At 41.6% G+C, this 16,648-nt stretch overlaps 1 protein-coding gene across 7 annotated transcripts in view; it reads left to right on the top strand.

The window, feature by feature from the left end:
• Positions 1-15,495, top strand: part of Tlk2 (tousled like kinase 2) — a 95,315-nt gene extending 79,820 nt beyond the window's left edge. For 6 of the 7 annotated variants that reach the window (XM_050120329.1, XM_050120325.1, XM_050120328.1 and 3 more), the window contains 5 exons: positions 2,221-2,390; positions 3,503-3,641; positions 9,561-9,672; positions 12,382-12,489; positions 14,416-15,495. In XM_050120329.1, coding sequence (XP_049976286.1) covers positions 2,221-2,390; positions 3,503-3,641; positions 9,561-9,672; positions 12,382-12,489; positions 14,416-14,589 — 703 coding nt within the window. In that variant the 3' untranslated portion in view covers positions 14,590-15,495. The remainder of the gene's footprint in view (positions 1-2,220; positions 2,391-3,502; positions 3,642-9,560; positions 9,673-12,381; positions 12,490-14,415) is intronic. The other variant, XM_050120330.1, reaches the window with a different exon arrangement.
• The last annotated feature ends 1,153 nt before the right edge of the window (positions 15,496-16,648 follow it).

Here is a 16,648-nt window from a genome sequence, read left to right as displayed (position 1 = left end):
ACAAAATTCCTGAAAACGTAGCAGTCAGTCTTTAGGCATTGGTGCTGACATGTCACTAGCAGGTCTAACACGTGTAAACTGTTGAAGAGAACTCTGCCCCACTATGAAGACTGATGAATCCCATGAGCCTTAAGTACAACAGTGTTTTGTTACCCTAAAACAAGGATTAATGTGATACATGTAAAGACAGCCCATGCTGCAGGTTGGAATGCAGGTTCATGGGCATTTAAAAATTGGGATTTAGATTTTAGGATTGGGGGGGTCTTAGTGCTCAGCCCTCTTGATGTGTAGACCAATTGTTGAGTATCAGAAAAATGAAATTACTTGTGAGAGACCTTTGGTACTCTTAATAATCCTGTATGTAACATACAGGTCAGTGCACTGCAGAGCCTTTGGACTTATTCAGGTTTACAGATATTTCATCATTTGGAACCTTTTCAGACCTGTGTCAGGAGAAAGTAAGATAGCTTAGGTCCGACCTTCAGGTGTTCTCTCAGTCTCCCAAGGCAGTGTCCAGGAGTTTTGGTCTATTCACCCAGAAACTCTCAGACAGAAAGCCCATGTGTAAAGATATATCCAGGAAATTCCATGTTTTCTGTGGAAACAATACTTGCTTGTCCTTTCTCCTACATGCTCAAACTTTTCCCTTCTCATTAAGGAGCCTTTGTGTACTGTATCCTTGTTGTGTCATAGGCAGAGCTCAGAAACATGGTGTACTTAGATACCAAGGTGAGAGCCCTGGGCGAGTCTCCAGTCTGCTTTCAGTAGACTATTTTGCTTTCAGTAGATTCCTTGAATACTAACTGGATAGACTCTCCTATGAAGAAAAAATACTAAAACTATTTTGAAAATAAATATAATGACTTGAATTATCTTTTGGTTTGAATTGTATACATATTTCAATGTGATAGTAATTTTTTACTACTCTTATTATGTTTTTCATATTATGTTTTTAGCTCAAACAAGTCAGATTGTTGTTTAGAACATCTTTTTAGAGTCATTTAGATGTATAAAGTTAGATTTTATTTCTAACTTGCTTGTGAGCCAAAGAATCAATCCACAAGAGTCCAACTCAGATATCAGCATCTCAGTCAGAAAATGAACATTTCAGGTACATGCTCAGGCCAGGCAGTGGTGCATGGCCTTAATCCCAGCTGGTCTACAGTGCTAGTTCCAGGACAGCTTGGGCTGTTACAGAGAGAAACCCTATCCCCCCCCCCCCCCCCGCCCCAAAGCAACTACATGCTCAAGAGTGTCAGCATGCCTCACAGCTTTCATAAAAAGCATAGTTTATTCATTTCTGAGATTCTGCAAATCTTTGTAGTCCGTTGTAGTGCAGCTTGAAGTTCAGCCTATAGCTGCTCACCGTTTTCCTTCCTTCCTCTGCATCAGGGGGTCAGCTGTGTCAGTGGGTGGTCAAGTACACAGTTCTGGTTCTCTTGTGACCTACATTCTCACGGTACCAACTTCCTAGGACCCTCTGGCTTTAGGGTGCCTTACTAGACAGTTTGTCTTCTTAGAGCTTCAATCTATGAATTGAAGCTCTTTAGCTTTAGTATTGAAGTGGTTTTTATTACTGGTTAAGTCCTGACTGATAAACCTGACCTAGTTATTCATCTCTCAGGAATATTCAAGTAATACATCAGTTTGAACATTTTTGGAAGATAGGTTCATTGCCTGTAGTGTCAACAGTGGTGTGTAATTTTAAATAGGTGTGTGTGTGTGTTGTGTTTTGGCATAAATGAAAGTAAAAGAACCCACACCATATAAAAACACATTTGTGTAGTCTTGTGCCAGATACAGTATACAACCAATTCTTGAGACCTGGGCACTCAGGATTATATAAAACACTTGCAAGGACAGTTGTGTGATGACTGTTTAGTAATGAGTACATGGTATGGGTATGCAGTGGAGGCCCTGCTACAAGGGGATGGTCAGCTCAAACATAGTTCTTATCAGTGTCCTTAATAGAGATAGGCCACAGTGAACTTTGGCACAGTTGATACCAATGTGGAGATTCCAGAGACTCGTCTGCAAGAGAGCAAGCACTTCTCTTCCTGTGAGCCTGCTGGCAGCTGTTGCTGGCTAGAAGAGTGTTAAGGAACATGGAGGAAAGGAGTGAGATGCTGTGACACCTGAGTCTTTGCTGGCAGTGGTTTAGATAGTGTAATCTGCTCCTTACTCCACTCCACTGGTAAATGCTGGTTTATGTGTCTTCAGGTTTTGTACAGTATTAGAATACTGTGAAGGAAACGATCTGGACTTCTACCTGAAACAGCACAAATTAATGTCGGAGAAAGAGGCCCGATCCATTATTATGCAGATTGTGAATGCTTTAAAGTACTTAAATGAAATAAAACCTCCCATCATACACTATGACCTCAAACCAGGTATGCCTAAATTTTAGGAGACATTATTAATAGACTTGTAAGTAAATGTATTACGTCAAAAAATTTGACAGGAGCCAAGAAGGATGCCTGGGTAGGTGTGGGAAGAAAGGAGTCCTGGCTGCCCAGTGCTGGGTGTAGGTGGTGGGTAGGTGGGTTGGATTAAATTCTCTGGAGAAACAATGCCTTTGTGTGCTGAACCAGGAAAACCCATGATGTCATTTAGAAACAGCTGTTTTTGCAAGTTCCGTTTTGTTTTCCCATTGCTCACACTGTGAAGCGGTTCCTTTGTCTCAGGTCTCCCTGATATGAACACATATGCCTCATTTCCTTAAGTCCCAGCAGTTTTCTATCTTTTTGAATTATCATTTAACTTTGTAGTCATCAGGAAAAAACAAAGAGCTTTTTTGTCCCTTATTTTTTGTTATCTTCAGCTGGCGTTTTTTGTTGTTGTTGGTTTTGGTTATGTATGCCTCGTGTAAATGGCTGTCAAGCGGAATGTGAGTATTAAGAATCTAGTTCCCATCGTCTCCTTGGGCAGGGCTGTGGAAGCCTTGTTCTTCTGGTAGCTGTGTACAAAAGCTCACCACTCACTGCCCTTTATGTTGTGTTCTGACATAATTGACATGTCCGGAAAATCATTTATAGTAAAGTGATTTTGTTTTAGAGATGGCTGCAATCACTGAAGTCACCACATTTTCCTGCCATAGGAGCAGGTGGCGCTGTGGCACCGTGTTTCGTTCCCAAGCATATTTTCTTTGTATCTCCTCCACCCGCACCTCCCTGACATTGCTAGTCTAAGTTTGCTAGCCCAAAGAGCACATAGACGTTCATGTGAAATTTCCCCACTTTTTTTTTTTATCCAAACTGTATAAGTAATGATTTTACTTTGGCAAGTCATTTTTATTTCCAGTGCCCAGAGTGGGTTTTGGCACGTTAAACAGGCAATTCTTAGAAAATAGAAGTTTCTGGTAGACACTGAGGATTCTCCTTGTGTCCAGAGTTAGATTTACTTTATTCCGAAGGTTTAGTGTTCACATGTTCCCTTCTTACGTGTCTTTTTTTCTTAATAAAGAAGTCTATGTTAAAGTTTTTTTTTTTTTTTATCTTTTTAGGTAATATCCTTTTAGTAAATGGTACAGCATGTGGAGAGATAAAGATTACAGATTTTGGTCTTTCCAAGATCATGGATGATGATAGCTACAATTCAGTGGATGGCATGGAACTAACGTCACAAGGTGCTGGTACTTATTGGTAGGTATCCAGGAGATCTGCCAAGTTGGCGGGTGGGTATGTGGTTCTATTGAATTGATTCCATGGTGATTAATCCTTAATCCTATGTAGTCTGCTAAAACCAAAATACCTTGTCTTTTTTAGCAGTTTGACTTTTTGTATTAATTTGTACTATTTTCTTTCTGTTCTTAAACCCTTGAGAAAGCGCTGTGTATTCTGGCCTTTGGAGTTGTGTATGTCTTACCCAGTGCTGGCCGTACAAGCCAGTAGAGACCGAGGTTGTTTATGTGTCTAAAAGAATGGCCCTGAATTCCTTAATTCAAGTTCAAGTAGAGCCCTTTTCCTTGTGTTGATGAGATGAGGCATTTGTTTGTAGGATGAGCAACTGTCAAGTCAAGAATCAAGGAGTTGTGAAAATCAGGATGGGAACAAAAATAAAGTAAATCCATAGTATTCCATAAAATCTCCATTTGAAAAGTGAGCACAGTTGAACAGAATTGTATGCATGTCTGTTAGCCATCTCATTCTGAGGTGCTTACACCATATTCTGCTTTAAGTGATTAACTTAGAGATGTCTCCATAGCACTACAGGAGAGGTAGGTAACATGCCGTTGTAGCCCAGCCTGAGAAGACCCTGAGTTTAGAATTCTGTCTAGGAACAGGGAACTCTGAGGAAGCAGATGAAAGAGGCATGCCATTCAGACCATGAGGAATGACCCTGTTCTCCTTAGCTGAGCCTGCTGTTAGGTGGGCAGTGGACTGCTTTCTGTTGTTTTGTGTGCTTGTGGAAATGGTATCTATAGTCAAGAGTCAGTCCTTAAATTAAAACTTTGAAATTCTAGGTTTAAAATAGAAGTTATATTTATAGTGTTTACTCACTATAGTGGTTATTATGGAGTAGTCTCCCTGTCACTAAGCGACACAAAAATTATATACAGTTGGTAGTTTGGGGGAAGAGGTTGCACCTCTATTATATGAGTTCTGTTGGCAGAAGGTTCCCTGTTCTGGTAGTCATTCTCGAATTATCAACTCAGAATCTTAATACTAATTACTTAGGCTTGTTACTAACTAGCTCTTGCATTTTAAGTTAACCCATATTTGTTATTTATGTTCTGCCACATGGCAGTACTTTTATTAGTATGACACATTCATCTCCTGCTCCTTCTGTGTCTGGCTGGCGACTTCAGACTCTACCCTTCTTCCCAGAATTCTCCGAGTCTGACTCTCCTGCCCAGTCTCTCCTACCTAGCTATTGGCCTGTCAGCTTCTTAATTAAACTAATAACAGCATAATGTGCACAGTGTACAGAAGGATTACTCCACAGGAAAGTTCACTGGAATTTTGAATTTTATGCTTGTAAGTTTGTTCTTTTTAAAAAATTTGTTCTCAGTCTGTCTCACATACTCTTTTCCTCACATTTAAATAGCTATTAAAAAATAATAAAATGTGCTGAGTATAGTAATGTGCACTTTAATTCCAGCACTGGGAGATAGAAGCAGGTAGATCTCCATGAATATAAGATCAGCCTGGTTTACATAGTGAGTTTCAGGTTATCCAGGCTACAGAGACCCTGAGACCCTGTCTCAAGAAAAAAGGAAAAAAAGAAAAAAAAAAAAAGAGGAAAACAAAACGATGATGATGTACTGTGTCATTGCTGTCTGGTACTATTTTTGCTAATCTGTAGTAATTCAGAAATTAAAGTTTCAATAAAAATCATATAATGTTTTCCCCCAAAGTAGCTTATTAGATGATGTAGAGAGCCATTACTTGGCCATTGAAAATATGGTTACTTGATTGTTTGAGTGTTCTTTCTACTTTAGTTATATTTGAGTATTTTCTATAACGAAAAGTAAAATAAATGAGCTGGCTGTAGTGGCACACACCTTTAATCCCAGCACTCAGGAGGCAGAGGTAAATGGTTTTTTCTATGAGTTTGTGGCCAGTTTGGTCTACATAATAGTTTCAGGATAGCCAGGGCTATGTAGAAAGACCCTGTCTCAAAACAAAACAACAACAAAAAACCCACCAAAACAAAACAAAAGTTTAATAACTAAGTAAATGAAAGATAGAGCGTTCTGAGACTATTAAATTTTATCAGTTTCTATAAAGGTTTTGTTTTGTTTTATTTTGGGGTCGGGGGTTCTCAGTGTAATAGTCCTGGTTGTCCTGGAACTTGCTCTGTAGACCATGCTGGCCTCAAACTCAGAGATCTGCCTGCCTCAAGTGCTGGGATTAAAGGCGTGTGCCACCACTGCCCGGCTGCATAACTTTATAAAGTTTGTACTGGTAATAATGGTATCATAATCACCAGCCTCAATATGTTATTTTTTTAGGATGATGACCCAGAGAGATAAAAGTAGCCTGGGGAGTAGGTTTAGAACATTTTAAATAAGGCATTGTGGGTTTTAGCTATTCCAGAATTCTGCATTAAAATACGTGAGCTGGGGGTTTTGAGAGATGGCTTAGAGGTTCAGACTGCTTTCACTGCCAGCTTGAGAACCTGAGTTAGGATTCCAGTGATAGCTAGGTGTGGTGGCACATGCCTTTAATCCCAGCCCTTAAGGCAGAAGCGATGAGTTTGATGCCAGCCTGGTCTACATAGCCAGTTCTAGGTCAGACAAGGCTACACAGTGAGACCACATCGCCTCATAAGAAGTGTGGGAGGAAGAGTAAGTGATAGAGCAGGACTGTGATAGTCAGTCGCCTGTCAATACACAAGTGTGTGTCCCTGCATAGATAGGCTTGTGTCAACACCATACACATATCCCAACATGTGCAAGATAAATGAGTAGGGCGTGGAGGTGCATTCCTTTCATTGCAAGCCCCGGAAAGCTGAGGCAGGAGAATCCAAGGGCTGCCTGTGCTACAAAGTGAGACCCTGTCTCAAAACAGACAAAATCAAAAGCAAAGAAGAGCTCACATTATGCTTTGAGCATCGTCTCTGAGCTCCATTTCTGCTGTATGAGGACTGGTGCTGTGATGAAAATGCAGCGTGCTTGTTGGCACCGTTTGTTATCATAGGCCTGTCTTCCTCAATCCTCCCAAAGCTCTTGGCAGGAAATGAGAATATTTACTGTTGTATTATTTGTATGAAAAACTAGTTTATTTCTTCATTTATGATGGAGAAACTGAGTCTGAGTTGATTTACCAAGCATGTACTGTCAAGTTGAAGTATCTTTTACACTCTAATTTTTTTTTTCAAGATAGGGTTTCTCTGTATAGCCCTGGGTGTCCTGTAGATCAGGCTGACTTCAAATTCAGAGAGTTCTGCCTGCCTCTACTGGGTTTAAAGGCCCACCACCACTGCCTGGCTACATTCTTAAAGATCTTAACAAATTACCACTCTGCCCGTTGAATGAGTTCACCACCCCTGTTCTTCCCTGCCACCTTTCGGGGGGGGGGGGGAGTACATTTCAATGGTCATTTTTAGAATCAAAGTTATGTTTGTTACTTATGCAGAACCATATTTAAGTTGTTGTGTATTAAAGAACTGGCAACTGTGAAATCAAAGGTCCAGGAAAGTTTGAGTGCTGCTTTGGAAGAGCTGTTCTTAAATTTTTTTTCTTTCTGTTTACAGTTTTTTTTATTTCCTTGCCCCTCTCTTCTTCCTTCATAGGCTATTTTGTTTATTGCAATTTTTAAGGTAGTTTGTTTGTTCTTTGTTTTGCTTTGGCACTGGCAGTCCAACCCACAACCCCACAGCCACTGATCTACACCTTCAGCGTGTGTTGAGCTAAAGTATTCATTGTGAAGTAGTCTAGCTCTGGGTTCCAGATGTCTGCCATGGAAAAGACAAGCTTGACAGGGATGGCAGATGAATGAAGAAGGATATCAGTTTAGATTTTTATACCAGGACCACAGCAGGGACCATGTAAAAGATTTTCCATAGGCTGGGCTTTACTGGCCCGAGTACAGAAACTCATCTATCACAGTGGCTCTCAACCTGTGGTCGTGATCCTTTCACAGGGGTTGTTTAAGACCATCAGAAAACAGATGTTTATGTTACAATTCATAACAGCAGCAAAATTATAATTATCAAGTAGCAACAAAATAATTTTATGGTTGAGGTCACCACAACATGAGGTATTAAAGGTTGCAGTGTTAAGAAGATTGAGAACCAGTGCTCTAGTATCTTTAGAATTCTGCCTTCCAGCTGAGCTGTGGCTAGGATTCCAAGCATATTTATTTGGTTTCCTAAATGCTTAGAGGTTCTTACCTTCCACACCATACAATTTGTTGTAACCCACTGTCCCCTAGATTCTTCAGAGACCAGTGGTGGGGAGAGAAGGAATTTAGATAAGGGTCTTTATGTGGCTTTTACTATACTAATTGTTAGTCTTTCAGCAAGCTATCTCGCCCTTAATGTGGAAAAATAAAACATTTTCTCTTAACTTGGACTTTAATGTCTCTCTGGATTTTATATTGAATTATTTCTGGTAGAGGTTTCCAAAAGAAGCTGCTCTCAGAGATCTCTAGGTCCTGAATGCATTTGGAACAGATTCAATATTCAGCACCCCCAAAAAATTGATTTTAGGAAAGTCTTAAGTATAGGGGGCTGGAGAGATGGCTCAACAGTTAAGAGCACTGACTGTTCTTCTAGAGGTCCTGAGTTCAAGTCCAAGCAACCACTTGGTGGCTCACAACCATCTTTAATGAAATCTGGCACCCTCTTTGGACCTGCAGGCTATATGTAGCAGAACCCTGAATACATAGTAAATAATTCTTTAAAAAAAAAAAAAAAGAAGAAGAAGAAGAAAGAAGGGGCTGGAGAGATGGCTCAGCGGTTCAGGGCATTACCTGCTCTTCCAAAGGTCCTGAGTTCAATTCCCAGCAACCACATGGTGGCTCACAACCATCTGTAATGAGGTCTGGTGCCCTCTTCTGACCTTCAAGCATACACGCAGAAAGAATATAATAAATAAATAATTTTGAAAAGAAAAGTCTATGTATTGTGGGCTGAGTGGAGTGTGTAGTTCAATGGTAGAACATTTCATTCCATGCATGAGACCGTTGTGTGGTCCCCATTTTTCAAACACTACAACAACAAAGTGGTGAATGACACTTGGAGTCAGCACAAGCCTGATAAAGGAAGCAGGGAGTGAGCTAAGTGAAACTAGAGAGGATATTTATGTCTCCATAAATGAGAAATAAGCCGGGTGGTAGTGGTGCAGGCCTTTAATCCCAGCACTCAGAAGGCAGAGGCAGGTGGATTTTTGTCAGTTTAAGGCCAGCCTGGTCTACAGAGCTAGTTCCAGGACAACCAGGGCTACACAGAGAAACCTTGTCTTGAAAAACAAAACAACAACAACAGAAATTGAGAAATAAAATACTTTAATGCCATATAAAGAACCTCCATAAGTTCAAGTGTCCTTTTGTTTACTTGTGTGTATATATAGATATATGTGTATGTGTATATGTATATATTTAAGATTTATTTATTTATTATATATACAGTGTTCTGTCTGCATGGATATCTGCAGGCCAGAAGAGGGCACCAGACCCCATTACAGATGGTTGTGAGCCACCATGTGGTTGCTGGGAATTGAAAGCAGGACCTTTAGAAGAGCAGCCAGTGCTCTTAACTATGGAGTCTTGTCTCCAGCCCCTACTTGTATATATTTCTAAGCTGATGGTTGAAACTGGAGTGTTTAATTTTTATATACACAGACAAATGTACATTTTTATGCAATCACACTTGTTTATTTTTTTGTTTTTTGGGTTTTTTTGAGAGACAAGGTCTCTTTCCTCAGCCCCAGCTGTTCTGGTAGTCACTACTCAGAGATCCATCTGTGCCTCTGCCTATGCTATAATTAAAGGTGTGCATCGCCATGCCTGCCCAAGTGTTATATTTTTAACAAGGTCCTTATTTTGCTTTTTTTTTGTGTGGCTTGAGTTATATATTCATTTTCCTGAGTGTTTTTTATTTCTGTTTTCTCCTAGGTATTTACCACCGGAGTGTTTTGTGGTTGGGAAAGAGCCACCAAAGATCTCAAATAAAGTTGACGTCTGGTCAGTGGGTGTGATCTTCTACCAGTGTCTTTATGGGAGGAAGGTGAGGAGGAAGGCAGTGCAGCAGCCTGTGGCCATGTCCACCCCCTCAGTGTGGATTCTTCTTTGCAGTTAATCACTGGGATCCTGCAAGTACTGGTTTCAAGAAAATGCAGGGTTCTCAGTAAATGCTTCTTGTATAACTAGAAATTCCAGGCTGGAGAGCATTTACTGAATTCTCCCAAGCCATCAGAGGCATGCATGTTGCTGTTCTTAAAAATGAGACATTTTGACTCTGATATGTGTGTGAACTCAGTGTGAAACAGGGTGGTTTGATTTGTTTGTTGGTTGATTTTTATTTTGAGAGGTTTTGCTTTATAGCCGTGGTTGGTCTGTATATAGTCCAGGCTGACCTCGGAGTCAAGGCAATCCCCCTGCCTCAGCCTTTTGAATGCTGAGATTATATCAATATTTGTCTGGAAATCATTTAGTAATTGAACAATCTGCCCAAGATCCATTCTCAAAGTTCTAATAAAATTTGAAACTTAAAAATTCCTAGATTTTATTTTTAACCACCTCATCAGATAAGCTGGTGTGAATAAAAATATACCATGCTCTTGTGCATGCTGTGAAGGCTGGAAGTCCACCTCAGGTCTGTCTGTCCTTAGTACAGAAAATCTCTCATTGAACCCAACTCAGCTAGACAAGCTGGCCAGCAAAGTCGCACATTCTGCTGGCCCAGTCTATCCTGTGCTAGGAGTCCAGGTACATGCTGCTACAACTGGCTCTTTTGTGTGGGTGCTGGGGATCAGACTCAGGTTCTTGTTTTTTATAGTAAGTACTTTATCCCTCACCCCAGGCCCCCTATACTTTTTTTGTTTGTTGGTATTGTTTTGTTTGTTTTGTTGAACTGGGTCTCACTTCATAGCCCTGGCTAACCTGGAGCTCTCTATGTTTAGATCAAGCTGGCCTCAAATTCACAGAGATTGTCCTATCTCTGCTTCCTGAGTGAGCACTGAGATTAAAGGAATGAATCACCATGTCTGGCAAAGATTAATTTTATTATTTATTTATTTGTGTGTGTGTGTGTGACTGTCTGTCTGTCTGAGTACATGAGTGTGTTTGCCCGTGGATACTGGAAGAGGGTGTCAGATACTCTGCTAGTTTGCTTTCTATTGCTCTGATAAACACCATGCAAATAAACAACAAAAATAGCAACAACAGGAGGGGGTGTTTGGCTTATGTATCTGATCACAATCCACCACTGAAGAGAAGTCAGGGCAGGAATCATAGGGGAGTGCTGCTTACTGGTTTGCACTTCGTGGCTGGCTCAACTTGCTTGCTTATATCAGCCAGGACTACCTTCCCAGGGTGACATTGCCCACAGTGGGGTGGGCCCTTCCATGTCAATCTAGATTCAGAAAAATGCCCCACTGACTTCTCTACAGACAGTCTGATGGAGGCAATTAAGGTTCCCAGATGACTCCAGCTTGTATTAAGCTGACACAGAACTAAGCAGCACAGAAACCTTACACTAGATTTATGAGAGGTTGTGAGTTGATTGACAGAGGCATTGGGAGCCAAACTGGGGATCTCCACAAGAGAAGATAGTGCTCTTAGCTGCTGAGCCGTCTCCCTCCTTGTGTGTATGCGCACACACGTGCTGAGAAGGTGGTGTCAGAAAGTATCCCTTGGCCAAGTATGGTAATTCATACCTTTAATTCCAATATTTGGAAGTCTGAGGGAGGAAGACAAATGGGAGTTTTGTAGCTCCTGTGAACTCTTAATATTTTGATGAGATTTCCAGACCAAACTCTTAACACAGACAACGCCTTCCTGTTTAACCTCTTGCTCTTTCTTTATCTGCCTCTCCAAAACAAGAAAACTATGCAGAACTAGTGGAGCACAGTTATTTTGTGCACTGTTAAGTGTTGTGTTGTCGCTAATATTATAGGCAGTATCGTAAGCTTGAACCTGTTTTTAAAAGTTTATCAGGAACTTGAAGCATAGTTAAAACCCCTAAGTGGTCTCAGCACTTTTTTGTTTGTTTGTTAGGTTTTGTTTCTTGAGGTGGGATCTTGTTATATAGTCCAGACTGGCCTTGAGCTCACTGTGTAGCCTTCACAGGCTTTAAAGTCACAGTGATTCTCCTGTGTCAGCTTTCAGAGTGATGAGATTGCAGGTGTGAATCACCACTCCGTCCCTCATACTGGGGGCAAGAGAAATTGGGGTTTTTTTTTAGCATTTTTTTAGATTTACTTTATTTACTTGAGTGTTTTTCCTGCGTGTATGTGTGTGTACTTTCTGAGTTCAGAAGAGGGCATTGGATCCCCTGAGGCTGGAGCTGCAGATATTTGTGAACCTCCATATGGGTGCTGGGAACAAACCCCAGTCCTTTTGCAAGAATAGCCAGTGTTCTCAGTTGCTGCACATCTCCAGCCTCCCTTGATTTATTTTTCAATCCGTTTTTAGTGCACCTCTTGGGTTGGCTGGCACATAGACAAGTGTAGTCACCTAAGATGTGACTCAGAGTTCAAGAGGCTGCTCATTTGTCTGCTGAATTTTTCTTTGCTGTGCTGTGAGGAAAGCTAGAGATAGGAGAAACTGCTTCTAGTTCCTGTTCTGCCTTGGCCTGGCCTTTAAGCTTTGGACCTTCCCCATTAAAGTCAAAGGTGAGAGTTAAAGGAGAGCATCCCCAGAGTGTGGAGACTTCTGTAGTGCTGAATTGTGTAACCAGAGGCCAACCTTTGTTTATTTTGTTTTTATTTTACAGCCTTTTGGCCATAATCAGTCCCAGCAAGATATTCTACAAGAAAATACTATTCTTAAAGCTACTGAAGTACAGTTCCCGCCAAAGCCAGTAGTCACACCTGAAGCAAAGGTAAGCTTGATTCATTGGCCAACGGAAATGGCTGGCTGCCAGTGTCGGTTCTTAGGGTGGTAGTAACTGAATTGTTAAATGTGAAATTCAGCCATTATTAGGCAGCAGAATGGGGACATATTACTATTCTTAAGAACGTGAGTAGAAGAAGATTGCTTATGATCTGCCCACCTCATCCACAGGTTCAGCAAAAGGAGTTTTCACAAGCAGATTGTAATTCACAATGGCTGTGTGAGACAGGACAGGGAAGGATAGGTAGACTCCAGTAGAGTTAGACCTGCAGATGTGTAATAGGAAGGATACCCAGTTTCATGCCTGTCAGGGAGGCTAAGACTTAAATAGGAGAAATGAAGTAGGGGTACTAAGGTGGAAAGGTGATAGCTCCTCTCCGTTTTTTATGGCATGGTTAGGGTAGATCTCAATGATGAAATGCTATTTGATCAGTAGCTTGAACAATGTGTACGGCGGAGCCATGTGTAGATTTGAGGGAAGTGTGCTCTGCAGAGAAGGAAAGAGAATTGTAGAAGGGGGCAGAACCATTGTGAAATGGGGAGAGGCAGGAGGCCATGGTGTGATCATGGCAACTGTGTGGCCCAGTTTTAAGAGCCTGTTCCAGCAGCTCTGTAGAGACATCACATTTGTTTGATTATGTTACAACCTACGAGAATCTGTTAAAACTCTAGGCTTGTGTATTTTACTAGGAAAAGCTCATTTTCAAAGCCAGGAGTTTTTTGTTCATTTCTGGGAATGTCTCTTAGCTTCCAAATACTTCAATCAAGCTTCACCTGTGTCTTCACTTTTGAAAAGCCAGAATTGCTCTCCTACTTTTATATTTTTTTAATTAAATATGGGGGGGAAAAAATCACTTTTTATGTTTTAGATTTTTTTTTTTTTTTATCTATGCTGAAGTCTAATTGCCAGGCCATTTGCTTAATGGGTAAGCATTCTACCTCTGAGCTCTATCCAGAGATAGATTTNTTGTAATGTTTTTTTTTTTTTTTTGGTTTTTCGAGACAGGGTTTCTCTGTGGTTTTGGAGCCTGTCCTGGAACTAGCTCTTGTAGACCAGGCTGGTCTCGAACTCACAGAGATCCGCCTGCCTCTGCCTCCCGAGTGCTGGGATTAAAGGTAGATTTTACTTTTTAAAGCAGTTTTAGGTTCAGGTTTGTAACAAAATAGAGCATGAAAAACATAGTTTCCATATATGTTCTCTCCCTGCTCTATAACCTCTCCTGTCAACATGCCGTCCTCAGGCTAGGGTGTGTCGTCATCTGTGAGGCTGCCACACATCTTTATCAGCTTACTATGAATGCAGACTTGTGATAAATATGATGTTTTAGACTTTAAAACTGATTCATTGGGGCTAAGGATATAACTAAGTTGATAGAGTGCTTGCCTGGCATGTGCAAAGCCCTGGGTTCCATCCCTTGCACTGCATAAAGCATATGTAGTTGGGTACACATGTGTAATCCTACCACTCTGGATGTGGAGGCGAGAGGATCAGAAGTTCAGGGTCACCCTTCGCTATATACTGAATTTGAGACCATCATGGGATATAGGCTAAAACAAGTTGATTTATTTAAACAAATTGCATTATAAAATTTGAATAAATTGATTTCTCTGATCTAAAAATAGGAAGCCAGAAAAGACTTAAAAGTTTTTTGATAAGAGTCTTCTGACTGGGTGGGAAGGGAGCTTCCATTTTGATAGTGTGGTTGAAATCAAATCATGTCTGTAATATTCAACAAACCCCAGTACTGGCATTGGCCCTTGTCTTTTCTGATCTGCCTGATGGATTAGGGAAGGCTATAAATCTTTTCTGAGGGGATGTTTGTTCTGTCTAGCAGTGGTATGGGTCTCTCAGGTGGTTCCTACTGGTGTACCAGGATTATCTCCTCAGTCTTTTGTATGAAACTTCCTTTTATAGGCATTTATCCGGCGATGCTTGGCCTATCGAAAGGAGGACCGTATCGATGTCCAGCAGCTGGCCTGTGACCCCTACTTGTTGCCTCACATCCGAAAGTCAGTCTCTACAAGTAGCCCTGCTGGAGCTGCTATTGCATCAACCTCTGGGGCATCCAATAACAGTTCTTCGAATTGAGACCAACTCCAAGGCCACAAACTGTTGAGCACACAAAGTGGACACAAGGCATCAGCAGTGGGTTTGGAACATAGTGAATCCGAATGGATCTCATGAAACCTGTACCAGGTGCTTTTATTTCTTGCTTTTTTCCCATCCATAGAGCATGACAGCATCGATTCTCATGGAGAAGCCTTGGGCACCTCTGGCCAGGCCTCATAGGAGAAGGCCCTGCCCAAGGTTCCGGCGTCAACGGTCACTGTGTGTGGCTGCTCTGAGTGAGGAAAAATTAAAAAGAAAAAACTGGTTCCATGTACTGTGAACTTGAAAACATGCAGACTCAGGGGGTTCCCTGATGCAGTGCTTCAGATGAAGAATGTGGACTTGAAAACACAGACTGGGCTAGTCCAGTGTCTATATTTAAACTTGCTCTTTTCTTTTAATAAAGTTTAGGTGACATCTCCTGAAAAGCTTGTAGCACAGAGGCTCAGCTGGGGATGGTGTTTGACTTCGGAGGAAAAAAGTTGCTATTGCCCATTAAAGGCACTAGAGTTAGTGTTCTATCCCTAAATAATTTCAATTTTTAAAAAACATGCAGCTTCCCTCACCCCTTTTTTATTTTTGAAAGATTACATTTGGTCATAAAGTGAAACCCGTATTAGCAAGTACGTGGCAATGTTCATTCCAGTCAGATGCGGCTCCCTCCGTCTGGTCTCTCACTGGGGAGGGCTTCCCTCAACTCCCCGGGAGAGATGGAGAGGGGGCTCTGAGATGCCGGGGCTTTGCCATCGACAAAGTGAGGGGAGAAGACTGCAGCTGGAGGCTCTCTAAGTTTTCGGATATTTCTTCAATTGAACACTTGACGGTTGTCCCTTTTAATTTATTTGAAGTGCTATTTTTTTAAATAAAGGTTCATCTGTCCATGCAGTCAGTCCTCCTGGATTCTCTGAGTAGACAGAAGGCCTAGGGGTGGGGGTGGCAGCTCCTGCCCCAGGCTGTGCTTGCTCACAGGGTGGGCTGCATTTCTTGTTGACCAGCCACGTGAGCTTTTTCCCTCTTAGGTCTTTGGGGGAGAAAACAGCCTCTTCCAGACATTTGAATTCGGTGAATATGCGCTGGTGTGCGTATCTGAGATGTATGCTCTTCTAACTCACTTTGGTAGATTTATCTAGTGGAATTTAAAAAAAAAAAAATCTCAAGGAATATAGGTATTTCAGGTATGAACTTTCTTCTGAAGCTTTTTTTTTTCTTTCTGAGATGTGTGATCAGCTGAAGATTGAGCTGAAATGGGAGCCGTCTGGCCCCACTGTGCCCTTGGAACAACAGAGCACTCTGCAGGAGAGGGTTGGAGGCCAGGGCCTGCACATGTGGTAGCCAGCTTGGAATGTTACTGACATGTGGCAAGAGGGCCAGCCAGAAATACTTAAAGATGCAGAGTTCAGAGCGGGGGCGGGGAGTCAGGGAGGGCAGAGAGCTCTTAAGCAATTCATGACTCTAGTGCTCTGTACATGTGAAAATGCACCGAGAACACATTTGCCAAGACCCTGTGTGTTTTGTAGTCCTGCCCCACTTTCATCAGAATCAAGTGATCTTAGAGGAAGGCAGAGCATTCCAAACCAAGGGAAATTTGTAGGCAGGTCTTGTCACATGGCATTTTGAAGAAAAAGTTAGCTCCTGAGGCTTTGATGTCCCCAGCTTTTAAGACAACTATTTTTTTTTTCTTGAAATACAAATTTTGTGTGTACCCCTCACCTGACCAAATGCTAGGGTTGAAGCCCAAGGCCTTACATATGGCCAGGCAAGCAAGCACTCTACAGCTAAACTGCTAGCCTCCCCCTCCCAGTGACTGCCTTCAGGTAGCTAAGCAGAGTGATGGGATGATGTCTACGCTTATGAGGAGCAGCTGAAGCAGAAGCCATTTCAGCTAACTCAAAGGAACTCGGTTTGTACCTTTTACCCTTCATCTAGTAATCCTGCAGGTTTTAATGTTTGACTCGGTTTGGGAAAGGATGCTGTTTCTTTAGGTCTTCTCTCACTTCCTGCCCCATTTCCTATGTTCTTATCAGTGTGTGCCAGGGCT

The sequence above is a fragment of the Alexandromys fortis genome, unplaced genomic scaffold, assembly GCF_014885135.2.
Source record: "Alexandromys fortis isolate MF-2015 unplaced genomic scaffold, M_Fortis_MF-2015_v1.1 scaffold_174, whole genome shotgun sequence".
NCBI classification, from domain to species: domain Eukaryota; kingdom Metazoa; phylum Chordata; class Mammalia; order Rodentia; family Cricetidae; genus Alexandromys; species Alexandromys fortis.
Note: the sequence above shows the minus strand (reverse complement) of the source record. Positions and strands in the feature narration are given on the sequence as shown.